The sequence below is a fragment of the Accipiter gentilis genome, chromosome 10 (assembly GCF_929443795.1).
Source record: "Accipiter gentilis chromosome 10, bAccGen1.1, whole genome shotgun sequence".
NCBI lineage: Eukaryota > Metazoa > Chordata > Aves > Accipitriformes > Accipitridae > Astur > Astur gentilis.
Genome location: NC_064889.1, coordinates 26,155,633 through 26,179,734, shown reverse-complemented (window position 1 = coordinate 26,179,734; position 24,102 = coordinate 26,155,633). Strand labels below are relative to the sequence as shown.

Genomic DNA, 24,102 nt, shown 5'->3' with positions numbered 1-24,102 from the left:
AGGGGCCTCCACCGGGCCCCTGCCCGCCCCCAGCGCCAGGCCGAGCCGGAGCTGTGCCAGGAGAGATGTTTATTGACAAGGGGGGCACGGAGGGTGGCAGAGCCCCCCCGGCCGGCCCTCACGCCTTGGCCTCGATCATGGCCTCCATCATACGGGCACTGTTGGTGATGGCCGTGGTCAGGAAGATGAACTTGCACCCTGAGGGGGAGAGGACCCGCCAGTGCCCTGCCAGCCCCGGCCGTGCCGTGGGGCAGAGCGGGCATGGGAGAGCCCACCAGGAGGGCCCATGGATCTTGCCACCCCCTTCCCCGCTGGCTCTAGCCACCACCAACACCGAGCATGGCCCCTGCTCTGCTTTATGCCGTGATTGCTGGGTGCCCCGAGCTCTTGCCTGCTCCCTGCCCCTCAGCAGGCAGCAGCAACCCCCCCCCCCCCGCCCTGCTGCAGCTCCTACCTCTCTCCTTCCCCAGAAACCGAAGAGCGGCAATTTCTGAGAAGGTGCAGCCCCCCAGGAAGACGGCAAGGATGACGCGCTGGGACTCCCAGGCAGGGTTGTCCTCCACGGCGCTGTCTGGATGGGGCAGAACACTGTCAGCCCCACCAGCCCCAGGCCCACCCACCCTCAGCCTGGCGCGCTGGTGCTACCTGAGACCGAAAACTCATTGCCATTGAGCAGCCGCACAACCTCCTCCAGGCCCAGCCAGCCCCGGCGCTCCAGCACCTGGGGGACAGGGCAGGGGGTCAGGCTCAGGCCCAGTGGGGCTGGGCTGCAGGTGCTGGGCACAGCTCAGTGGAGGGAAGCACCGACCAGCAGCTGAGCACTGCCAGCCCCAGCCCCAGGCAGAAGGACCCCCACCAGACCCCCCAGAAGGAGGCCAGGGCTCAGGGGGGATGCACGCAGTGCTCCCCAGCAGCAGGTGGGCTCACCTGCTCAATGATCTTGCAGCTCAGGGGGACGTAGGCCCCGCTGAAAACATAAGCCATGTCCCGAGGCATCTTCAGGTCATACTCTCCATCCACCCGGGGGATCTGCAGAGATGTGCAATACTCAGGGTACAGGACCAGCCTGCTCGGGGCTTCACCAACCCCCTTAGAGGTGCCAGCGGGTGAGGAGGGACAGATGCTCAGAGCAAGCCTCTGCCCCCACCTCCTGCCCTGCCGCCTTCGGGCCAGGGCCAGCAAACACATGGCCTGGGCAGGCTGTGCATTGGAGGGCCAGGGACAGAAATGTCACCTCTCCACCCCCTCCTAGGACCAAGGCCACAGAGCTGCCCCCCCCCCCAGTGTCAGGCAGCTGCACAAAGCCAGCGCTGCTGCTGGAGCTGGGCCAGAGCATTTGCAGGCAGCGAGGTGAGCCCCAGCCCCTGCACAGCCGGAGCACCCAGCCCTCCACCAAGCCAGTGGGGCCCAGAGTCAGGGCAGACTGGGAAGCCCGCAGTGACCTCCTGTCTAGGGGAGAAGCTCCTCCACTGCCAGAAACAGTGGCAGCAGCTCTGGCCCCATGCAGTGCATGTCCCTGGGGATGCTGAGCCTGGAAAGGCAGGCACGGGCACAGACTGACCAGAGGTCTTCTGGCACCAGTGGGCACATGGGCAGAGCGGCACGCCAGCAGCCCTGCGAGGACATACCAACCCCAGCTTCTTGCTTATGGCTCGAAAATTGCTCTTCCTGGCCAAAGAATTAAACGCATCAGTGATCTTTCCTGGAAAACAAGATGAGGAGAAATGGCCTTGAAGGAGAGGCCTGGAGACTCTGAATCAATCACAGCCACAGGCTGGGCAGAGGGATGTGCAGAGCTCCTGGCTCTAGAAGAGAACTGGCAGCGGTGCCTGACAGCCCTGTGGCCCCTGTGGGCAGAGGCAGCACCATCTCTGCGGACGTGCTCTGTGCCTGCAGTGTCCACATTTGCCACGTGCTTCCAGCCAGCTCTGAAGCAGCACCTCCCGACTCCAGGGCTCCTCACAGCCCAGGCTCCCAAGGGACTCATGGGGCAAAGGGAAGACTCTCACCTGCAGCGCGGTCCGTCACCAGCTTGCTGACTTTGCTCTCCACAGCAGTCAGAGTCTCTCCAGCCGACTGCTCGGTCAGCAGCCCAATGCGCTTGAGGTTGTGGAAGGTCAGCAAGTGCTCAGGCCCGTAGCTCTGGGGAAGGGGGCAGCTGGATCAGCACGGAGCCCCAGCTGCGAGCATGGGAAGGTGGCAGGGTGCCACCTCCATGGGGGATTCTGCTTAGAGCAACCCCGCAGGCAAAGGGCGGGGGCAGGCAGAGCTCAGGGCTCATGCAGAGCCCATGGAGGCAAGGGCCATCCAGCAGAGACAACCTGAGCACCCCTGGATAGTGCTGCTGCCTGGCGCCTTGCGGCAAGCAGCAGGCAGGAAGGGGAAGCCCTGTCCAACACAACACTTGCTCTGCGGTGAGCCCCCAGTCCCTCACCTGCAGGTACTGGGTTTTCAGGGAGCGGTAGTCTTTGGGGATGAGACCTGTGGGGAGCACCAGGTTGAGCTCTGCGCCAAGGCTGGAGGGCCCTGGTGCCGCCCCTCCCTGCCCAGTGCGGTCAAACACCTCACCGTTCTCTGTGATGGACAGGAGGCACATCAGGCGCAGGCTCTCGATGGGGGACACCTGTGTGGGAGCAGGCGGTGAGCTGCCTGCAGCCCCCACGTCAATGCAGCGGGATGGGGCAGCCAGAGCAGCCCGTCCCTCTGGCTCAGTGCGGTCTCACCTGCCGGTCAATGTGCTCCTCTATGAAGCTGGTGCTCTCACGGATGTCGAAGCCCTCCAGCAGAGCTATGGCGGGGAAGAGGCAGCATCACTTCACCCACCCCCAGCGCTCTCACCAACTAACCGAGCTAGAGTCTGGGCTCAGCCTCCCTCCCTGAGCCCCAGGGAACGGGGCAGGCTTGCGATGCTGGGCCTCCTACCCCACCACACGCCAGCCCTCTGAGGATATGGCTTGACCCTATCTAGGACCTCAAGACCCACCCCAATGCTAACGGTCTGGAAGGACTGTGGTCACACAGGGGGCACCCAGGTGTGAGGCTGCCCAGGGCTGTGGCAAGTGGGTCGGAGTGGAGGGCAGGGAAGGGAGGATTGGGACAGGAGCAGCAACAGATGCGGGACAGGGAACAGTACTCACAGTGTTCAGCCTTGATCATCTCCTGGAAGTCCTGCTTGGTCTTCTTTTTCATGATGGACTCGCAAGCACCAATATCTGCACAGCCAAGAGAGAGGGCCACTTTGGAGGCATAACAAGCTCCGCATATTGCTTGTCCTGCCAGCCCCAGCCCCGCTATGGACTCTTGCACATACTAATGGCCTCTGTAACCCTGCCCACTGCTCAGATCATCTGCCCCTCCTGGGGACTAGCAGGGCCCTTCAGCCCCTGCCACTTTCCCCGGGAGTCCAGGCACCCGCTGCAGCAGCCGAGGGCCTCTCCCTCCCCGCCATCCCAGGCCCAGCTCCTACGCAGGCTCAGCAGGCGATGCTCTTGCTTTAGTCCCTTCAGTTCCTGAGAGACAAAGTTCTTCATTTGCTTGATGTCCATGCCACGGCGCCGCTATGGAAGAAAGAGCACCTGGGGAGGTGACCTGGATGCAGAGGGATGGCACTGTGGGTGTCCCGCACACTGGGGTGATACTCACGTCATACTGTGCCTGCAGGTTACGCGACTTCTGGCTCAGGAAGCCAAACACACTGGAGAAGTGCTCGTTCCGAATCTGGCTGAAGACCTGCAGAGAGCAATGCAGCAGTAGATGCAGGGCCCCATGCTCCCCTGTGCCAGCACGGGGCCAGCCCAGCCACAGCCCCCAGCATGGCAGCAATGGGAGCTGATGCTTGCCAGCAGCCTGACAAGGTGGTATCCCCACCGGGGCAGTCAGTGCCCCAAAATACTGACTGGCTGGCACAACACACCGCTGCACACAGGGACTCTGACGACTACAAGAGCCAAGCTGTGCCTGCAGACCACGTTTTTCCCGTCTCTGTGCCCCGACCCTTCCCAACCTGTGCTCTGAGACCCAGCAGCACCCAGCTACTCCCTGCTCAGGCTTAGGGGAGGAAATGCCTGGCTCAGCCTCCTCCTGGTGCCACCTGGGCACGGAGGATGGGGGGACCCCCTTTCCCCGAGGCATATGAGCAGGACTCACTTTGTCCTGGGCATTAAGCAGCACCTTAATACTCTTGTCAGAAGAGGTGACGTCTGGCCCAAAATCCACACTCCCTGCAGAGAAGGATGAAGTGCTGCTTTGCCCCAGGGCTAGCGACATCCCTGCGCGTGTTGGCCCTGCTGCAAAAGGCAGCAGAGACAGGGGACGCCCGCCCAGCCCAAGGCTGTCCTCATGGACAGACTCCAGCAGCACCCCACACCAGGACTGTCCCCGTGGGGAATAGGCTCAGCTGCAGCACACAAGCCCTGGGTCCGACGATGCTGGGCACAAACCCGAGACTCTTGCTACGCAGGCACGGAGCCCTGAGCCTCCCTGTCACCTTCCCCAGTGACCTACCACACTTGATGCGGAAGGTGTCATCCACCAGCCCCTCGTACACCACCTGGGAGCACAGCGCTGTCACATAGTCCGTGTCTGCAATGAGAGCCACTGCCCAGGCTGCCCTCACACTTCTCCCTTGCCCACCCTCCTTGCCTGCCACAGCCCTGCCCAACCTCGACTGCTGCAGCCAGCCACCCTGTACCTCCTGCTGCTCCCTGCAGCCAGCACACGCTCTCCCTGACCCTCCGGGCAAGCTGCCAGCCCAAACTGCTCCTCCTTGCCTGGCCCTTGCCTGCTGCCCTCCCCGCTCCAGCCTACCTCTGTCCATGAAGAAGACATTGCCAATCTCGGGCTTCCTGCCCTGGCCATCAGCCTCGCTCTCCTCCTCCAGGTCCCGCCACAGCTCGTAGCTCATCTGTGACAGGCAGAGTATGCCAGGGCCCAGGGGAGCAGCCCCAGGCTCCCACCGAGGGCCGCAGCCTGCCCCAGCACTGGCCCCTTCCGTGCTGCTGCTTCCCCGCCTGGGAAGAAGCAGCAATGCGGTGCCACCTCTGCGGTGACACAATGCCACACAGCCGATGGGGTTTGATTCCCTGTGAGCTGTAGTCCTTACAGGACTAGAGAGGCTTCCCCATGTGCTGGCCGAGCGCAGGAGTGTGGACCATACCTTGGCACACCTTCCAATCCCGTAGGCCTTGCCGAAAGGCCCGTATAGGGAGTTCAGTAACTGCAGGGCTCGAGCGATGGAGTTGATCCACCGGTGATCTCCTTCCTGCACGGACAAGACGACATGGGGGAGTGAGTCAGGGCAAGCTGGCTGGGAAACAACTGCCACACTGGGGGACTCGGCTGGAGACAGACTGGGGATGGAGCGGGTCCTGGGCTTGGTGCTTCCAGAAGGAACATGCACAGGAACATGCTGGGTTGCCCCAAAGCTGCTTGGGAGGGAACAGAGGAGGGGCCAGCACAGGGGGAGGTGTGTGGAGGAGAAGGGGAGGCATCACAGCCTGTCAGAGCAGCCACCCCTGGTAAAAGCCACCCTGGGACAGAAAACAAGGGCCTGCGGCGAGGGGACCGAGCAGGACGTCATGCATCAGCCCTCTGAACAAAGCTCTTCTGTCCCAAGCCCAATAGATGAGCGAGGGAAAGGCTGCCATCCTGCAGGGCAGCGTCCCAGTGGGAGTGTCCCACTGACCAAGAAGTAGTCACGAAAGAACTCGGGCAGCTCCATGCTGATGATGTCTTCATCCAGGGGGAGCAGGTAGAAGGACCATTCATCACAGGTGACGTCTGAGTTTGGGACAAGGAAAGATGACAGTTACCCAGCCCTCGGGAGAAACAGCCCCAAGAATCGTGACAGCCCCACAAACAGGGGTGTGGGGAGCAGAGAGAAGGGGTCTTTCCACAGGGATTCATGGCAGGACCCTCTCTCCTCTCAGAAGACAAAGAAGAGGCACCGATGCTGTAGTGAGCACACACCTGCCCGTAGGCAGGCAGCCAGGCTCAAGGGAACCCGTGGTTCCTGCTTGCACTCCCATCCCTCCCAGCACAGGGATCCCAGTACTGGGATTCAACTGGGATTCTGTGGCATCAGAGCTACCACGAGACAGCCCTTGGGGCACGGGAAGAGGCAGGCGCCACAGCTCCACTCACCACCAAAGACTCCTTCTTCCTCCAGCACCATCTCACAAGCATAAAACTGGAAGAGAAGGAGGGACCCTCAGGGCCCAGTCAGGCTCCAAACGAGCAGAAAAGATCTGGCGATGGATGGCACCAGGTCATTCCCAAGCATCGCAACATTTAGTTTTAATTAAACATTTCTGGGTTAGAAACAAAGAACTTCTGGTGTCCGTAGAAGGGGTGCAAGGCACAAAGGCAACACAGACACAGAGAAACAGGGTAACTGGCAGCACAGTGTGGTCAAACTGACCTTTTGGGGGCTGAAGATAATCTTGTACTTCCTGCTCCTCCCTGACATCTTGTCAGCATTGACAATATCTGTGGACAAAAATCACGCCAACTCTGCAAAGGCTGCCTACCCCCCTGAACCAGCACAACTCCTCTTGTCTGATGAGGTCCAGGGTCCCACACCTCACAGGACCCGAAATACCTCAGGCAGAGAAAAAAAACCCTGGGCATGGGGCCCATCTGCCAAGGCTGCGGACCTGCTGAAAGCACTTCTTCAAGCCCACTCAACACCAGTAGCCCAGAGCACTGAGCCCAGCCCAGGCAGTGCGGGACGCTCCCCATGAGGCAGCTGCAGCCCAAGCTTCAGTGTGGGGCCAAGGTGTCACCCATCAACAGCGGGTGACGGACAACTGCCCCTCAGCCGCTTGCACTCACCGGCGATGTACCTCATCGTCTTGATCCGTGGCCGGACGAGGAAGCAGAACCTGCCATCACAGAGCGATGGAGGGGAGTGAGAGGCCCCTTGTGCCCGTCCCGTCCCCTCAGCAGCTCTGCTGTGGGACCTGTCCAGTCCAGCGGAGACAAATCCTGAGCTGGAAGAGGCACCTGCCCCCCCGCCTGCCCCCTGCCTCTTGCCACCAGATCCGCGCACCCCTCTGGCCTGGCCCGGCTGTGGGGTTGGCCGCAGGCCGGCTCGGCAGCCCCAGTGCCACCGCAGCAGGGGACTCACTGGTCGCTGGCGCTGATGGCCGGCCGGCTCTCCACCTTGTACAGCTTGTCCACCTCGTGCTGCTGCAGAGAGAGGCCGGGGCGTGGGCAGGCAGCGCAGGCAGCGGGCAGCCACCCGTCCCAGCCCCCGCGGTACCTTCAGGATGGAGACGTTGGCGATGCGGTCCAGAGGGCTCATCAGGTCGGCCTCGATGAACAGGTCCTTCTTCCCGGGGAGCTAAGGGGCAGGCGGGCCGTGGGGCCGGCGCCCCACCGGCCGCCCCGGGGCCGAGCCCCCTCCCCTGCCGGTGCCGGGCCGGCCACACACCCCACCACCACCTTTTCCCGCCCGGGGCCGACCCCGATCCCGCCGCCTCCCCAGCCCCAGCCCCCGCCCCCGGTGCGGGATCCCCCCCCCGCCCGGTGCGGGGCCCGGCCTCGCCCCCCTCCCGCCGCCCCCCCGGGCCTCGACCCCGCCACCCGCGGCCATCCCCGAGCGGCCCCCGCCGGACGCCGCCCCGGCCCGGACCTGCTCCAGCAGATAGATGAGCTGGTCCCGCGCCAGCCGCTTCAGGATACCGAAGTCGGGAGGCTCGGGCACGTCGCGGCGGCCGGCGAAGGCCATGGCGGGGCGGCGGGGGGCGGCGGGGAGCGACGGAGCGCCCGGAACGCCCGAACGCGGACGCGCCGCCCGCCGGAACCCCGCGGCGGAACCCCGCGGCAGTAGTGCCCGGCGTCACGGCAACACAGGGAGGCGGGACTCTCAGCTCCGAGCACGTTTATTGGCCGCCGCGCCCCACCCGCGGCGCCCGGCCCTCCCAGGCCCCGCCGGTCTCGGTGCCGGTGTCGGTGTCAGGCCCCGGCGGCGCCGAGGCCAGGCCGCGCTCCTCGAAGAGCCGCTGCAGCGCGGCCTCCAGCGGCGGGCTCGTCCCGCGCAGACCGGCCACCACCCGCGCCGCCCACTGGAAGTACTCCTGGACGCGCTGCGGCGACCACCCTGCGGGGACACGCGCGGCCTGCGTCACCTCCGGGAGGAGGGGCTGAGGGGGCCCGGCCCAGGACAGCGGGGCGGGCCGGGGGCACGGGGGGCACCCGGCGCGTGCTGCACCTTGCGGGGTGCAGCGGTTGAGGTCGCGCAGGTTGTGCAGCTTGTCGGCCAGTTTGACCAGTTTGGCGCGGGGGCTGCTGGCGGGGGCCCGCTCGATTTGCAGCCGCTTCCGCTCCGCCTTGGGCAGCGCCTTGTCGTCCGTCACCTCCTCCACGACGCGTCTCACCTCCTCCCCGAACCGCTCCTCGATCTCGGAGAAGGCGGTGTCCGTGTCTTCCACCGTGTCGTGGAGGAGGGCGGCCTGGGAGGAGGAGGAGGAGGAGGAGGAGGGGGGGGGAGGGAGGGGGGACGGACGGTCGGGGGTGCGGGACCGGGCCCCCGCCGCAGCGGGGAGCGGGCAGGGGCGTTACCTGCAGCACGACGATGTCGGTCACGCCGGCCTCGCTGGCCAGGATCCTGGCTACGGCTGCGGCGCAGAGCGGAGAGGTGGGGAGGGGGGGCGCGGGGAGGGGGGGGAGCGCGGGGCCAGGGCAGGGGGCGGGGAGGGGTTCCTCCGGGAGGCGGGCAGTGCCCGGGGCGGCGGGGAAGGACACCCCCGCGGGCACGTCGTGGGGCTGAAAGCCTTGAGCCGGAGCAGGCGGGAACGTCCCTGGGGGCTGACAGCCCCGTGGGGCAGGTGCTGCCCCCAGGCCGGGCGGCTGGGGGGGCTCTGGGGGCCGGGGACCCTGTCCACGGCGGAGTGACGGGGGGGGGGAGGGGAGGGGAGAGCTCCCGCAGCCGAACACGGGGCTGGAGCGGTGGAGGGTGGGGGCCCGGGGCCGGGCAGTGCCCTGGGGGCTCAGACCCCCGCCGGGAGGCAGGGACGTGGCTCTCTCCAGGGGCCGGGGCGGAGGGCTCCCGGGGGCGGGCGGGGAGGGTCCAGGGACGGGCGATGCTTCGGCGCGGGAGGGGGGATCCCGGGGACGGGCAGCGCTCGGGGGCAGAAGGGGCCGCGGGACGCGGGTGCCGGGGTTGTCCGGCACGGGCGGGGCTCCGCACCGATGGGGTGGTTGATGAAGGGGGTGCCCTCGGGGTCCTTCCGGCGCTGCTCCTTGTGCTTCCCGGCCGCGAAGTCGGCCGCCTCCAGCAGCCGCGCCGCGTCGGAGCCCATGGCCGGCGCGGAGGAAGCGGGGGGCGGGCGGAGGCGGGTCCCCTGCAGCCGTTTATTGCGCCCCGGGTCCCCGCCCGCCCCGGGGCAACCGGTACAGCAGCGTGCCGTCGGGGGCGCGCACCTCATGGCCGGTGGCCGGTGCCGCGCTCAGGGCCCTCTCGTCCTGCCGCAGGCGGCGGCGCGGCGGGGGACAGGCCCGGCTGCGCAGCACCCGCCGCACCACGTCGGGGCTGACGCCGAAGCCTTGGGCCAGGCGCTCCGGCGGCCACTCCTCGGGCTGCTCCTGCCGCAGGAACCTGCGGGCACGGGCACGGTCAGCGGGGCGCGGGCACCGGGACCCGACCCCGCCCGGCCCGGCCCCGCCGCTCACCGCATCTGCTCCATCGCCTGCCAGGTCAGGGTGCGCTCGGGGGCTCCGCGCCCCCCGCCCAGCTCCCGCTGCAGCCGCCGCAGCCGCGCTGCCGCCCGCCGCCGTGCCCTGCGGGGGAGAGAGATGAGCGGCCCGGCCCCGGTCCCTGACCCCCGGCCCGGCCGCCCCGCACCTTTCGGCCTCCTCCAGCGCCCGGTCCGGTGGCTCCCGTTTCCCGGTCCACGCCGCCGCCGCCCGCCGCGGGGCCCCGGCGAGGAGCGCGGCCGCCCGCAACGCGCGCCTTAGCAGCGCCGCCATGGCCGGGGACCGGGAACCAGGCGGGGCCGGCGGCGGGGCGGGCCGGGCTCGGCCCGGCGGGGGAGGCGCGGGGGCCCGGCGGGGGTCTTGGCCCCGCGCCCCGGGGGTCCCGGTGCCGGGCGGGTGGTCGGAGGGACGAGGGGCCCACGGCGGGCAGGCAGCGGGGCAGCCTCCCGGGGGGCTCGGCTGCTGCCGAGGGGGGTGCCAGCCCACGGCTTGGCAGCGGTAAAGCTGCTGTGCTGCCCTGGGGTGCGCAGCAGTGGGAGCCCGGCTGGGGCCCAGAGTCCGGTCAGGGGGTGCAGACAACCGGCCCCTGGCCGGGACAACCCTCCCCATCCAGCAGCCGTGGCTCTTCGGCGAGCACCCGCAGGGAGGAAGGCCGAGCGTGGGCATCCCCTCCGCCACGTTACCTGTGCTTTTCACGCTGCAAGCATGCGAGGCACCATCACGGCGCGAGGCACACGTGTGCTGCATGTTGGTGGCAGAGGAGATGGTTTGCTCCTGGACTGCAGCACAGCTGAAGGTGCCATCGGATGTGGCATTCCCCGTGCTGGTTGGGGACCCCGGGTGAAGGTGCCATTGGCTGTGGCATTCCCCGTGCTGGCTGGGGAGCCCGGGTGACAGCTGCCTGCGTGGAAGGACAGCCTGCCACCTTCACCTGGAAGAGCACAGGCAGATGTGGGGGGCAGGCAGACACTGGCAGCTCTGCGTGTCAGCAGCCTGCTGCTACCCTCTGTGATGGTGCTGGGCCCTGCCCCTGCTCCTCCCTGCTCCTAAGGCTGCGAACAGCCTAAGCTGATGGTGAGGGAGCTGGGGGGGGAGGTGGGCAGAGCTGGGTGAAGGTGTGGGTGGTGGGAGCATGGGTGTAGTTCTGGAGGGGACGTGGGCAGCAGGGAGGGAGGGAGGGAGGCCTGGGGAGAGGCTGGGGGCCTTGCTGCATCACCAAGTGTCTCCTCCGTATATCCCACAGCTAACGTGCCCCTTTGGCTGTCCTGTCTGCTGCGCTTCTGACCAGACTCTCAAGTACTTCTGGGCTTCTCGCGTTCCCCCATCCCAGCATATCAACCCTTGGTCCTGGGAAACCACCCACTTTCTTCCTTGCCCTGGCAAATGGGATGCTACTGGCCTCAGGCAGAGACTTCCAGCGGTCACCAGTTCCCAGAGAAGAGTGCAGTGTCACCTTCACAAGGTCTGAGCACCCCAGGGACTCTGAGTTCTATCCAGCCCACCCGTTCCTCCCACCCCAGCAAGGCCAGGAACATCCACAGCTCCCAAGTGTCTGCCCATGGCTCCAGCTCACTGACTTGAGCCTCCGTGAGGCAGCCACTTGGAGCCAAAGGAAGGTAACGCATACTCACAGCCTTCAGCCTTGTTTCCAGTGCCAGGGAGCCGCTGGACTCCTGCCTGCAGCCTCTTGGGTTTGGTGCAGGGCTGGGTAACTGCTGCCATCCGTGCTGTCTGGCCCCGCAGCCAGCCTATGTCCTGTGTCCGGAGGCCCCGCCTGTGGTAAGGGATGCTCTGGCCTCGAATGGAGAGGGTGCCTGTGGCAGCAGGATCCAAGCCTGGGCTGACTGGCAGCTTGGCATGGGCTCTGGCATTGTGTATGAACTGTCGTCCCGAAGATTGGACTGGACCTCCCAGGAGCGAGAGGGAGTTGTGCGTTGTTAAGCAGTGGGTCTCCTGGTCCCCAAGCGCCTCCCAGAGAAACTGTGGCTGGAAGGAAAGAAAGCAGCTGCGGCTTAGCTCTGGAGGCCTTGGCAGGAAGGAAAAGTCTTCTCTAGTCATCTACGGTCACTCGCTAAAGCATCACCCCGCACTTTCTTCCCAGGCACGGCACAGTCACCATCCCAGATTAACATCATCTAAGGGGTCACAGCAGCTGCCTGCCTGATCTGCCTGCAGCAGTGCTGAGACACTCATCCTCTGCCCATAACAGTGGGCTGAGCTGGAGCAGGGTTTGTGTAAAGACATGCCAGAGCAGGCTGGGAAGACTCAGCGATAAAGGATCTGACCCACTCCCAAATAATCCTTCACTGTTGAAAAAATTGGCGAGATTTTAGGCAGAGTTTGGGTTTCATGTTCTGTTCTGCTTTGGTAGAGGAAAAGGCAGCTGCCATTAGTTCTTACAGATCAAATCCCATCTTAGACTTCGTTTGTTAAATTAAATGGACTGTTTCCAATTTCTCCTAAGGTACTAGAAGACTCCTAGGTTCTGAATACTTCCTGCAGCTCTGGTGTCTTGACTTTGTCTGTATCCCCCTGAGGTACATCACCCTTCCAGCTAGGAGCAGGCCCCCTTTCTGGAAACAGCCGGGGCACCACTTGAAGAGGCAATGGACCTTGCACAGTTTTTAATGAATTGCAGGTCCAGAAGTAGCCCATCCCCAACACAGCAGGTGACAGCCACCCTCAGTGCTCCAGAACAGCCCTTGTCACCCAATGGAGCCCACAGATAACAGACTGTGGGCTTCCTCATCTGGTTTTAGACCGGTAGCCTGGTTTGGGAATTGGTGTGGCAGCCAAGACTCAGTTTGAGACAACCATGCAGATCTCCTTTAGGACCCAACCCTGGTTCCCCTGGTGTAATTCTCTGTGAAGACCAGCTTTCCTCAGCTGTGTGCCTTGAGATTGTCTGGGATGCAGCAGCAGCAGTGCTGAGGGTTTACACTGTAGCATGCTCTGGCAGAGCAAGGATGACTCTGAAGGGGGAGCCCCAGACTGAGGGCTGAGCCCTCTGGCATTTTAGGCACATGCACTAACTGGTCCCCTTCCCCATGTGGGGAATGGTGTAATGTAGAAGGCAAGATGTTTAGGGAGAGGCATTGTTTGCAGTGCAGAATTCACTTAGTGATTTTTTTTTTTTTTTTTGACATCCCCATGCTTCCCTTCAGGCCTGCTTTGCTGTGTGTGCTCCTTTACCATGCTCCTAGCCTACCCAGGAATTCATTTTATTCAGCTAGAATTGCACTACTGCCCTGAAGCAGCAGCTCACACTAAGCTGTGTGCTGGGGACAGCAGTGTCCAAAATGCAGTATCGCTGTGGTCTGTTCTTTGGAGTACTGGGGAGAGGGGTCTTCCGGGGAAGGGTGTTCAGGGGCTCTACACAGCTGACTGGCACAGCCCCAGTGCACCCACTGGAAAGGGAAAAAGTCAGTAACTATATGAAAACCCACAGACCCAGAAGCTACACTGGTTCTCATTTAACTGAGCCACACCGGAGATGCTCAATGCCCATGGCTCATTCCTCAGGATCCTCCTGCGAATTACTTTCTCCTGTGTTGGCCTTGCAGGATGGATCTGGGCAATCTTCAGTTACCTGGTGCTTGGGGATAACAGTGCAGGATTTCTGGGTGTCAGCTGGTCTATCAGTCGTGGGGAGCAGCTGGGAGAGCTGATCTATGATGCCCAGGCCTCGGATGAGGTTCTCACGTTGCAGAAGAGCATTTACTCTTTTCTTCTCCTCATCTTCCACAATATCCTGGGGTTGCATAGAGTCATACTGCATGCGCCGTAGCTTAGGAAGGAAACACTTGAGTTACAGCAAAGTTGAAGCTGTAGTAATGTGCAAGGGAGACAAAGCCACAGACTGCTCTGAGCCCTAAGGAGAATTACAGACTTCGAGGTGGAGTGGGATGAAGATCCTGGTGGGAGCCACAGCAGGGAGGGGACAACAGTGGTGCTTGCAAGTACCTCCCAGCACAAGCTGCCACCTCTCTGGACTTCATGAAGGGGAGTCCAACCTCGTAGTCCTGTTCCTTGGGAGACACCCACAGCCCAGCACTGTTCCTAGAGCCGTGTTATTGCATTTGAGAGCCCCGTGAACAGCCACTGACAAAGCAAGGTACCTTTCTATCCCACGTCCTGGTGCTTCTATATGTGAGGCGGGTCATAGGAGCTGTGGTTTTATTACGGATCTGGGATTTGTCCCCAGCTGACTCTCCATGCAGGTCTTCTTTCCTCTCTGTTTTCTTCTTCCTGGTAATGGCTTCCAACTTTTCTTTTTTCAGGCGAATTTCCTCCAGTTGCTGCCTGCCATACAACAGTAGTCTTAGTCACTGGTACGAGAAGAGCCATAATAGCAAAAGGCTATTATGAAGCCTTCAATCTGAGGACATTTTACTGCAGTGAGAAGTTCTGTAGGGAATAGCCTATAACAGAAGTGTGCCAAGAAATAGGCCAGGAGTGCTTTTAAAGGAGACTCTCACTGCTGTGAGAAATGCCCTTGAATTAGGCTGTGCCAGCCAGAAGGGTGGAGGACACTTGCGATACGGTGCTGCCAGAGTCCAAAAGTCAATGGAATATTGCATTTGCCTCTCAAGGCTACATGCGAAAGGAAGTTGCTTTGCTATGGTGACACAGCACATGCAGACTCCTTCCCTTCCACCTCTAACTAGCTTGCTTACATCTGTAAGCAGCAGAGTTGCTCCCAAGAAGGGATCATAAGCAAGCAGTCTCTATGCCAGCCCTGCGAGGAGTGGGTTTTCCGCAGGGGCAGTGTACCTGGCACACTCCTCTCGTGCTTTGGATGACACTGTTTCCTGGAAGAGGGAGCCACTCTGCTTGAAAAACGGCTCATACTTCTCTGTTCCACATGCTGGATAAATGCGCCGATAACCGCCCAGATGTGAGTTCTCGTACTTTTCTGCCTGGGACAGCCAGGCAGCCTGGTTGCTCTCTAACTCCTCGCGTCTGCAAACCGGGAGAAAGCATAGGCAGGGAGCTGCGATAGGAGGATCCAGGTGCTGTTCTGGCTGAGGAACAAGGGCCTAGCTAGCACCTTCCCCTGTCTTTCCCCATTTGGGAGCCTGTTTCACATGGGTGCAGTGCAAGGAACCAAGACAACCCACACTTCTTCATCTTCTCCCTGTAGAGTGCTGGTGAAGCATATACAGATCTCTCCCTTGCCACCCAGGCTCACACCCTGCCCCTCAGCCTTTTCACCCAACTAACCCAGTTACAAGGGAAGTTCAGTTAAAACGGGCCTATTCAAGGCATATCTGCCACCCTGCATGCTGCTGGGAGCTTTCCTCGCTAGCGGGGAGCTCAGAGCAGCCGAGGCTGCAGGGGCAGGCACAACGCAGGGCTAACACACTCAGCGTCTCCAGCCCAGAGTGATCTCAGGTCTCCTAATTGAAATGGGAGCTGTAGACAGTTCCTGCCTTACCTTGCATTGCAGGAAAAGCCCGAGCAGCAGGCTAATCTAACAAGGCCTCATGAAAGGACATGCAGCCGGAGAAGGGGGGGGGACCCTCAGCCCTGAGAAAGGAACCCTGCTCTGGAGAAGGGCCCCGTGCCCCTGGGTGCTCTTGGTCCCTGAAGCAGTGCTGCTGTCCATCCTGCGAGCTTCACTGTGAGCCCACGGATGCTGGCACTGCCCGTCGGCACTGACAGACGTGACAAGCAAGACACAGCTCAATGGGGGTGACTCTGTACAGGGCCCAGAGCACCAGGCGTCTCAGATCTCCTAGCAACAAGAGACGAGCCCTGGCTCTTCCTTGCAGGATGCAGATGGCTTGGGAGAGCTCTTCCCAGAGGCTGTATAGTGCCACAGCCTCTGGGAGCTCTAATTTGGAGACAGCCAGCCTTGGTTTTATCCCGCTCTGCCATGCCCCATCCTTTCTCACTGGGGATGTGCAGCACTGGGGGGAAGAGCAATACCTGGATGCACGGACAGTCTGATGGCCCTGGAGGAGCCGTTCCTTTGCCCGCTGTTTGTCTTCCTCCAGCACCTTCCTTTTGTTACAGGCATGCACATTTATCAGGTTGATGGTATCACAGAGAAGAGCATCCTTCACCTCACGGTCTAGGGGAGAGTCTGTGGTGAAGCTGGGAGAGTGGTTCACCTGCCAAAACAAGCAGCTAATCTAACCTGGCAAGTCCCAGCTCCCAGAAAGTGCTGCCAGCAGCCAGCTTGCTGGCCCCAGTCTGCTCCCCCACACACTTTCCATGGATGTTCTTCCCTGTAACAGCAACAGAAAGCAGGAGGCTGCACGCAGAAGCTGGTTCTGTCCTTCTGCAATGTAATGCCCATCTGCGCCACAGGTCATTCAAATCCCACACCCCACAGGACTATAGGCATGGGGCAGCTATCATAAATTCAACACGCTTGTTACAGGTCAAGGAGTCCTAAGGTTCAGGAAACTCCCTGCTGTTAGAGAGGGTGTACAGGGAACAGGCTCTTAGATCCCACTTAGCCTACAGCAGGTTGCTTGGCTACTTGTCTTCATAGCCTGTTCAATTTTGTGAACGAGGTGGTCCTTTTTAATCAAACGAGTTCTGTTCCTCCCACTACCCCTTGTTCTGGAGCATCCCCCAGACAAGCCAGCTCTTGGCTGTCTGCTGCTTCCAGAGTTGCTTCAACACAGGAGGAGAGTCCTTCCTCACCTCTAGCAGCCAGGGCTTCAACTTTCTGTCTACCAAAATGTCAAAACCCAGTATCTCAAAGCAGGCACAGCCAGTCGTGTGGTTCGGAAAGCAGCTTTGGTAATTGTGCTTCACAACAGGGTGAGCTGAAATAAGAGTCTTTATAATAATATCTTCAATATCTTCCCAGAGTTTTGTTGTGTTGTAGCTGTTATCTGTCATCCAGGCATTCAGGGTGGACAGTTTCCTGTGTGGAGGACAGGAGATGATACGAACTGACCTGTGATAGCATGTTTGCCCCAGGAAAGATGGAAGTAAACCAGTATCCCAAGTGCAGCTCTCCTGCAGGATGTGCACAGGGCATTGGGGTACGTGGACAAGACAATACCTCTTACTGCCCGTCATGTCATCCTGGACAAAGTTTTCATTATGTTTGTTGATAGCATAATTGGTCAAATGCATGCAGATATCATCCTGTGAGAGGAACGGCAAGATACTTTCATTTACTCTTAACCACAGAGCATAAATAGAAACAGCCCCATTAGCACTAGTCTAGCCACCAACTTCGCCTGCTTCTGCCTCTTGTCTGTGGCGGTGACTTGCAGCAAAGAGTTAATCATGCTGGTGATTCCCTCTCTAGTCAGAAGTTAGAGCTAAAAGAGTTCTACCCTCTCTGCTCCTCTGCCTTTATCTCTGTGGGAGAGCACAGGAGTCAGCTCCACAAATGCCATTCCAACTGTGGCCTCACTGACAAACAAGGGACTCCTCAGGACAGAAGCTGCAGCAAATTTCTGCAGATTCTTCCTCTTCTTTCACTCACCCAAAGCAAAAGATGTCTCCAAGACATGCATGTAGTGGAGTGAGAGAGGGCATATACATATGCAGCTCTGGGACAAGTGGGAAGATAACCAGAAGCCTGGGGTGTCTCGGGGCAGCCCATGACTGTAGCACAGCAACCCAACACTACAGTCCATCCTCTGTTAGGATTTTACAGGTTACAGACCCCTGCTTGGAGGTAGGCACGGCCATACTCTGGCACCTTCCCTTCCCAATTCCTTCCCCTCCCTGTCTCTCCTAGGCTGTTCCACTACCACCAGATAATCCCCAGGTCCCTCTTTTCTGCCTGAAGTGTAGGCAGACAAGGAATGGTGTGGACTTGAGAATGCTCATAAAGGCAAGAAGCAGTAGGAATGTTGCCCAGACACACCATGGGATCTCCATCCTTGCAGGTTTTCAACACCTGACTGGGTGAAACCCCCAAGAAACCAGATCTGAATTTATTGTTGACCCAGTTTTGAGCAGAATGTTGGACTCAAGACCTTCCAAGGTTCCTTCCAAGCGAAACAATTCCATGATTCTGTGATAATGCCAGTAAACAGCCCAAATGTGGGGCCTGGGAGCAGATCTACTTCAGGCACTCCTGAAATACCTCCTGTGAGGAGGAGGAGGAGGTATAGAGGAAGGGGAGAACAGGAAAGAAAAAAGCTGGGTCCCATGAAACCCACCAGTCCCTGCCTTTTTAAGGTCCAGGATGCCCCTAGGACGAATTAGGGACTAACACCTACAGATACTATGCGAGTTCTTTGAAAACTTCCCTTTTTTACCAGGTTTCTGCTGCTGGGATCGATGTACCTCATGGTGGCAAACCGGGCCAGACCCTCCTTGTAGACAAAAATCCTCAGCGGGTCACAAGATGTGACCAGCACATAGATACGCATGTCAAATTTAAAGCCATCAATGAGGAAAGGCTGTGAGAAAAAAGGCAGGAACAAGCATGAGCAAACATTGCTAGGCGTGCTGCTGATTCCTTAAGGTTGGCTGCTGTATCTGCATTGCTTCCTTGGCAGCTCAGCAGTGAGGAGAAAGGCAAGCTTTTGCCATGCCTCTGCTGTGCTGCAGCCACCCTGGTGCCCCTGGCAGATCCAGGAAGACAAGGGACAAAGGGCAAAGGACACAAGGAGGGTGTGGGATGCTGGAAGAGATGGAGGTTGCAATCCTCCACCTGTATTTTCGAGACTGTCCCCATTACCTTAGAGATATACCGCTGACAGATCATATGCTCTCCATGTTTGATCTCCTCTGGATTATGCGTTATGAAGATACCTCTCCCTTGGCAGCCGCTGTCTGGCTTGCAGATGAATGTTCTGTTTTTCCTCGCACGTCTGTAGGCCTGGAAATCTCCATAGCTGTGCAAGGAAGGGGTAACTGTTACAAGCTGCAAAAAAACAGCCTCTCTTCTCTCTCATAACAGTTAGGTACTCAAACTATGCTGCTGTGGGCCAGTACAGACCAAACTTCTGCAGCAGAGGAGTAGTACACCTATTCCTGATCTACATGAGTTACAAATTGGCCCTAGGTGGGCCCTAGCCCACCGTCTCTCTAGTGGGCACCACATTTAGGGGAAGAGATTGGCGAACAGGACGAATCCCTGAAAACAGTGCCAAGAGCAATCCAAGTCCAGGAAATGCAGCCTGGAAAAGAAAGATGAGAGAACTAGGTCTGTCTTCTCCAGAAATGGGAAGACTGGGAGCACACATGGCAATCACCTTCCTGCACATGACACGCTATTAGCAAAATGTGGCAAACTGCTGTTCTCCAAGGCCAGTGCAAACAGGAGAATTAGTAAATGCTGATACTTCAGCAAAGATACTGTAGGTCAGATACTAAGAAAATAATTCTGACCATGAGGAAAGTTCAGCTACAGAACAGGTGACAGGAGCCCAACTTCGAGGTCTTCAGGAAACAGTAAGAATAAAATCTAAGACTGGGTATCTTGTCTCCTTGCAGCCACCCAAACTCCAAGGGCTCTTTGGTCTCTTTCAGCTATGTTTCTACCATTGCTTGCCTGTATATGATGAGAGAAGCCAGGCCTTCTGCCCCAAAGCTTGAGTAATTCGGTGATGGTTTACGTCTAACTGTATATGTACTAGCATAGTGACCTGTGCTGTCCCACTACCCTCTGCCATCAGTGTGCTCCACTGCAGTGGATGGCAGAGGTGCAGGGGGCTGTGAAGACAGGCGGCACAGTTGGTGGGGTAGAACTGCCTCTTGCTCCAGTCCTGTGCCCTCCCTGGGTGAGCGACAGGCACTGACCCACCCGGTGGGGAAGGGAGCCTGCCACACTGCCCTGCAGTTGCCTCTCCCATTTGCCTGAGCTGCTGAGAGGCCTTCCACCAAAACACCAGTTTACACTTCCCACTTGCCTGCTGCCCTTTGGCTTTCCGGGCGGGTCCTTCTCCCCAGATTTAGCCCTTTGGCACGCGGTCTGCCCAGCAGCAAGCCACACAGCACAGAGGACACCATTCCACGGGCTAATTCAATCTAATTGCAGTTTAAGATGTGTGAAACTAGAAACGTGTCTCAACACTCCATTCCATTCCAGGGAAGGTTATGAAGGCCCAGGCCAAGCGATGAGATCTCAGAGAGGCCCCCCCATCCCTGCCCTGGCTGTCAAGCATAGTGGTTCCCACTACCTAATTTCATAGCCCTGTTCTCAGCTGCATTAATGCATATCACTCACTCAGCTGGCAGGCACCAAGTGCGGGGAAATATATTGTACTCCTTGGGGAAGAGCCTGAGCATGCGGTTAAGGTTGCGAGCCAACAAGTCCTTACGGCAGATCTCTATCATGCCTGGAAAATGGTTGATTTTCTGAAAGAGGTGCAGACAAAAAACAGAATCAGCAAAGAAACAGCAGGGATCCTCCTCGAGACCTGAGGAAAGCCCGCGTACAGAGAAACTGGCCTGCAGAACAGGAAGCTGGGCCTGCAGTTGCCTTGAACGTCTGCTGAGGGACAAGATTACGCTACAGCTGCTTTATCTGAACTTCACCCATGTGATTTATCTGCTTGTTCCATCTCAGCCCTGAAGCTCTCCCTCCCTAGAATATCGCAGCTTCAGGGAGCCGTTTGTCATCAAGAATCATTTATTTCATGCTACATTAAAGGGGTTGGCGGCTTTCCAATTCACACTACTGCCAAAGTGTTGCCAATGGCACCCTCAGAGACACAACAGAAGTAAAGGCTTGTGAACCTGCACCCTCTGCAACTGATGCAGAGAAGGGGCACAGGTACTAGCTGGGACACTGCTGTTTCCTTCTGCAACACGCTGTTCCACTAACAGCCCCCGTCTCACCCTCCCTCCTGAGCTCTTCTGACTGGGCAGCCTTTGCATGGGAGTATTTACCTGAAACCGCTTCATTTCCATGACGCGCTCCAGAGAGACTGAGTTGTCCGTCCAATACACTGTCCACTCCTCATTCTCTCCTGCTTCTTTCAGCCCGCAGCATAGTGCTGCCCGCCGCACTGTACCAAAGCAAGCACATGACAAGGGGCCCGGCAGAGGATGTAAGTACTAGGGGCTGTTAAATCCCCAAAATAACCAGGGACAGAGTGTGAAACAAAGATCTCCAGGCTGCAATTCTACTCTCAGAGATGCAAGGTATTGGCGGGACCCTTCAGGAGCTGTCAGAAACAAGCTTTACCCAGCTAAACTCACCCCCAGCCTCTGGCTGCAAGTGTACTGGGAGCTATCAGCCCTGTAAGTCCACAGTCCCAGAGCACTTCCTGAACCACAGCAGGCTTGAATCCGCTGTGTGTCTGACGCCACACGGGCAGATACAAGTCTTCTGAGGGTATGAGATTCATCTTCAAAATCAAAAGTTATTTGGCAGCAGAACACACAAGCTCTGGAGCAGAAGGTTGCCGCCAGGATGGTTTGTGTAAGTGCCAGTTCTGAGTTTGGCCTCTCACAGGGCTGGGGAGGCGATGAAGGTCAACACACGTTAGGCACTGTTGTGAAACGCTTCTGGTTCCTGTGGCGCCCGTGCTGCCACACCACCTCCTGCTGCAGGTGCCCATCCACCTCCTGTCACCAAACTGCCCAAGCACAGCCTTAGGTAAAACGCACAGCACTTGTCCCTCTGTATAAAAACTGTGTTCCTCGCACAGCTGACCAGGCTGTGACCTTCAACGATGCCAATGCGGTTGCACTGCTACGATAGTTGTTAGCAAATTGGCTAATAAATCCATCAACTGCTAGGAGTCTGTTCTTTTAAGATATAGATTGTGGCAGCAAAGAAGAGCAAGACAGGAGAGAGGACCAGCTCCCTGGAGCATGTCACAGGAGACGGAAAGCAAAGGGAGAGGTTCCAGGTACCAATCCTGCCTGTTCCATCACTGGCCTTATGTTAAACAGTTGAGAGCTCTCATGTCATTTCCCCAAGCACAGGTACCGATCTTGCATTGTAACTGCCCCTAACTAAACCCTTCTCGCCAATCTTAGCAGATGTTTGGCAAATGCACATGTATGGGGAGGGTCGAGGGCTTGCACTGTTGTTGCACATCTTCTGTCTCTTTAAACCAGAGGGCACCTCAGTCCAAAGTGTGAGAAACTGTACTTTTCACAGGGGCCCAAGTCGCTTGCAACCACTAAATAGCTAAACCAAAAGCAACTGTGCAGTGGAAATTCAGTAGCAGCACTCCTCCCTGGCTGAGCAGACACCCATAGAGCTTGCCATCTGTCGGTGGGCTGATCCAAAGGGACACCCTGCAGCATCTCGGACTTACCGCTCTCGTACTTGCAGCTGGTCAGATTGATGGAGGGAACACTGGAATTGAAAGAGAGGACAGAACAGCTGCTCAGCGAGGAACCGGGGCCCCGTCCCAGGCACGGGCGGGTGGGAGGAAGGGAGGGAGACAACTGCCTTCCTGCACGCACACAGGCAACTTGAGCTCCACAGAGCTAACGGGCAGATCTGATTTGGAGCCATCGCGAGCTCAGCAAGCTGCGAGGCAACAGGGCAAAGAGGGGTCCTGAATGCAGGGTCTTTCCTCGGACATGTCGCGCTTGGGATTACTGGGACAATTTAGGGGAAAGAGCGTTTATTTTCCGATTCAGAAGGTCCCCGGAAAGCCTCTCTGGGGCCAAGGACCAGAGGGCCCAGCTCAGCATTGCCCCTCGGCGTCGGGCAGGGCCGGGCCCTCGCTCCCGCAGCCCCGGGGCTGCGTCCCGCCGGGCTCTGCCACCGCGCCCGGGAACGAACGCGAGTCCGCCGGTCTGTACGGCGGGGGGGAGCAGGCAGGGCCCGGCGGCGGCACCGCCCCGCGCTAACGGCAGAGGGGCGGACAGACGGGCGGACAGGCTCCCCGAGGTCCCGGCGGAACACGGGCACAACGGCCCGGGAGCGCCCTGCCGGGGGTGGTGGGCCGCGTCCCGCCCGGCGCACTCGCCTGCGCTTCCTCCGCCTCTTCCGCGGCTCGGGACCGGGGGGGCCGCTGGGGACAGCGGGCAGGCCCGGGGAGGGCCCCGGGGCCGGCCTCCCGCCGCCGCCGCCGCCCGCCTCCATCGCACCGGCTGCCAGGGTCGCCCCGTTCCCATGGCGACGGGGACGCACTCGCCGGGCGGGGCCCGCGTGGGGGCGGGGCCCGCGTGGGGGCGGGGCCCCCCCACCGCCCCCTCCTCACCGGCCATAGCGACGCCGGCGCCGCCAGCCAGAGCGGCCTCGCGCGCCTCCGCCGGGCCCGCCGCCGCGCAGCGCCTCCTGGCGGACGGCGCGGAGGCAGGCGCGTCCGGGCCGGTGCGGGGGGGTGGCCCCGGTCCCGGTCAGCCCGCCAGGAGCCGCGCCAGGTCCTCGCCGAGACGCAGCAGCTGCGGCTCCGGCAGGAGGTGCTCGCGGATGGCGCGCAGGGCCTCGGCCTCGGTGATGTCCCGGAAGAGCGGCGCCGCCGGCAGCGGCAGGTACCCCGCCAGCTCGCAGAGCGCCACGTTGAAGGCCGCGCCCGCCTTGGCGCCGAAGCTGGGCCTGCGCGCCCACAGCAGCACCCGCAGCCCCCGCCCGGCCCCGGCCCCGGCCCCCTCCGGCGGGTCGCCGCGGGTGACAAAGACGTTGTAGGCCAGGCCGGTGTCTGTCAGGTGCTCCGCCGCCCGGCAGACGTCCCGCGCCAGCGCCCCTAGGCCGGCGGGGCAGGCGGCGTAGAAGAGGAAGGCGGGCGCCGGGACGTCCCGCAGCAGGCTGAGGCCGCGGGCCGGGCAGAGGGGCTGGGCGGGCGCCGACTCCACCAGCAGCGGCCGGCCCAGGTAGAAGGCGTGCAGGTGGAGGTGGTTGAGGGAGGCGCAGGCCCCCAGCCCGTTGAAGCCCAGGCGGAAGCCCGGGTGGGCGCTGAGCAGCGCCGCCTCTAGCCCCCCGCGGAGCAGCGGGGCGGTGAGGGCCTGCGGCAGCCCCCGGCCCGGCTCCGGCAGCAGCAGGACGTGGCCCTGCTCCAGCGGGCTGACGTTGATGGCCACCAGGAGGTAGTCGGGGGCCGCGGCACCCCCACTCCCTCCTCCTCCTTCGTCCGCCGCCCTGCGCAGGCGGAGCAGCACCTCGCCGGGCCGCATCCGTGTGAAGTTGAAGGCCCGGGGGTCGAAGGGCTGCCGGAGGCTGAGGACGGCCTGCGGCGGGCGGCGCTCGGTGCCGCGCTGGACGTTGAGCTGGGCCACCAGGCTCATGGGGCCGGGCAGGACGCGGGTGGGCAGCGGCCCCAGCCGGTACCGGAACAAGCCCCGCTCCATCCTGTCGCTCCAGCCCTCCAGCAGCGCCCGGTCGAAGCGGGAGAGCGCGGAGCCCGGCTCGCCCCCCCAGCCGGTTCCTTGCAGGACAAAGTCCTCCTCCCCGTACACGAAGTCCTGGGGACTGGGGTCGCCCGGCGCCTCGCTCGCCGCCGCCATGCCAGGAGCCGGTCGCTCCCCGGCTTCGCCGCGCTGCTGTCAGTCACCGCCCCGGAACGGCGG

General features: G+C 60.7%; 4 protein-coding genes across 13 annotated transcripts; all 4 read right to left on the bottom strand.

Moving 5' to 3' along the window:
• Window positions 1-17: 17 nt before the first annotated feature.
• On the bottom strand, window positions 18-7,750 carry VPS33B (VPS33B late endosome and lysosome associated). Of its 8 annotated transcripts, none has more exons than XM_049813481.1 (23): window positions 7,634-7,750; window positions 7,262-7,342; window positions 7,127-7,188; window positions 6,832-6,881; window positions 6,419-6,486; window positions 6,142-6,187; window positions 5,684-5,778; window positions 5,156-5,260; window positions 4,807-4,903; window positions 4,504-4,596; window positions 4,147-4,220; window positions 3,643-3,729; window positions 3,467-3,557; window positions 3,138-3,212; window positions 2,724-2,788; window positions 2,569-2,623; window positions 2,435-2,481; window positions 2,010-2,142; window positions 1,629-1,702; window positions 928-1,029; window positions 646-721; window positions 455-571; window positions 18-198 (listed from the first exon to the last, which is right to left on the bottom strand). In XM_049813481.1, the coding sequence occupies exons 1-23, from the start codon at window positions 7,727-7,729 to the stop codon at window positions 119-121; spliced, it is 1,869 nt and encodes a 622-aa protein (XP_049669438.1). In that variant the 5' UTR covers window positions 7,730-7,750; the 3' UTR covers window positions 18-118. The 8 variants fall into 8 exon arrangements, with proteins under 8 accessions (XP_049669438.1, XP_049669441.1, XP_049669439.1 ...); XM_049813484.1 differs by having other exon boundaries at window positions 4,504-4,581; XM_049813482.1 differs by having other exon boundaries at window positions 7,127-7,185.
• A 15-nt stretch (window positions 7,751-7,765) lies between these two features.
• On the bottom strand, window positions 7,766-9,540 carry HDDC3 (HD domain containing 3). Its single transcript, XM_049813492.1, has 4 exons — window positions 9,191-9,540; window positions 8,563-8,618; window positions 8,213-8,453; window positions 7,766-8,101 (listed from the first exon to the last, which is right to left on the bottom strand). Exons 1-4 carry the CDS (start codon window positions 9,426-9,428, stop codon window positions 7,884-7,886), a joined length of 753 nt encoding a protein of 250 aa, XP_049669449.1. The 5' UTR covers window positions 9,429-9,540; the 3' UTR covers window positions 7,766-7,883.
• A 731-nt stretch (window positions 9,541-10,271) lies between these two features.
• TTLL13 (tubulin tyrosine ligase like 13) lies at window positions 10,272-22,657 on the bottom strand. 3 transcript variants are annotated; one of them, XM_049813477.1, is made up of 14 exons: window positions 22,563-22,657; window positions 21,900-21,940; window positions 20,518-20,636; window positions 19,853-19,983; window positions 18,362-18,518; window positions 17,937-18,080; window positions 16,721-16,806; window positions 16,354-16,579; window positions 15,628-15,812; window positions 14,470-14,658; window positions 13,815-13,998; window positions 13,286-13,483; window positions 11,328-11,682; window positions 10,272-10,627 (listed from the first exon to the last, which is right to left on the bottom strand). In XM_049813477.1, exons 3-14 carry the CDS (start codon window positions 20,536-20,538, stop codon window positions 10,389-10,391), a joined length of 2,115 nt encoding a protein of 704 aa, XP_049669434.1. In that variant the 5' UTR covers window positions 20,539-20,636; window positions 21,900-21,940; window positions 22,563-22,657; the 3' UTR covers window positions 10,272-10,388. The 3 variants fall into 3 exon arrangements, with proteins under 3 accessions (XP_049669434.1, XP_049669433.1, XP_049669432.1); XM_049813476.1 differs by having other exon boundaries at window positions 16,354-16,806; XM_049813475.1 differs by lacking the exon at window positions 17,937-18,080 and having other exon boundaries at window positions 16,354-16,806; window positions 20,518-22,657.
• Window positions 22,658-22,852: 195 nt separating this feature from the next.
• GDPGP1 (GDP-D-glucose phosphorylase 1) lies at window positions 22,853-24,067 on the bottom strand. Its single transcript, XM_049812791.1, has one exon. The coding sequence runs from the start codon at window positions 24,037-24,039 to the stop codon at window positions 22,936-22,938; it is 1,104 nt and encodes a 367-aa protein (XP_049668748.1). The 5' UTR covers window positions 24,040-24,067; the 3' UTR covers window positions 22,853-22,935.
• Window positions 24,068-24,102: the final 35 nt, after the last annotated feature.

Bases quoted from the DNA above. Each gene is read 5' to 3' on its own strand.
- VPS33B (XM_049813481.1), bottom strand. From the start codon at position 7,729: ATGGCCTTCGCCGGCCGCCGCGACGTGCCCGAGCCTCCCGACTTCGGT. The intron at 4,597-4,806 runs GTAGGCTGGAGC...CAGCCTGGGCAG, and splicing joins TGTCTTCTTCATGGACAGAG to TGGCTCTCATTGCAGACACG. The intron at 199-454 runs GTAGGAGCTGCA...TCTCCCCCTCAG, and splicing joins GTTTCTGGGGAAGGAGAGAG to GGTGCAAGTTCATCTTCCTG.
- HDDC3 (XM_049813492.1), bottom strand. From the start codon at position 9,428: ATGAGGTGCGCGCCCCCGACGGCACGCTGCTGTACCGGTTGCCCCGGG. The intron at 8,454-8,562 runs GTAACGCCCCTG...TCCTCCTCCCAG, and splicing joins CCGACATCGTCGTGCTGCAG to GCCGCCCTCCTCCACGACAC. The intron at 8,102-8,212 runs GTGCAGCACGCG...GTGTCCCCGCAG, and splicing joins CAACCGCTGCACCCCGCAAG to GGTGGTCGCCGCAGCGCGTC.
- TTLL13 (XM_049813476.1), bottom strand. From the start codon at position 20,538: ATGGAAATGAAGCGGTTTCAG. The intron at 19,984-20,517 runs GTAAATACTCCC...CACCTCTTTCAG, and splicing joins TGGAAATGAAGCGGTTTCAG to AAAATCAACCATTTTCCAGG. The intron at 14,659-15,627 runs GTATTGCTCTTC...CCCGGTTTGCAG, and splicing joins CAGACTGTCCGTGCATCCAG to ACGCGAGGAGTTAGAGAGCA.
- GDPGP1 (XM_049812791.1), bottom strand. From the start codon at position 24,039: ATGGCGGCGGCGAGCGAGGCGCCGGGCGACCCCAGTCCCCAGGACTTC.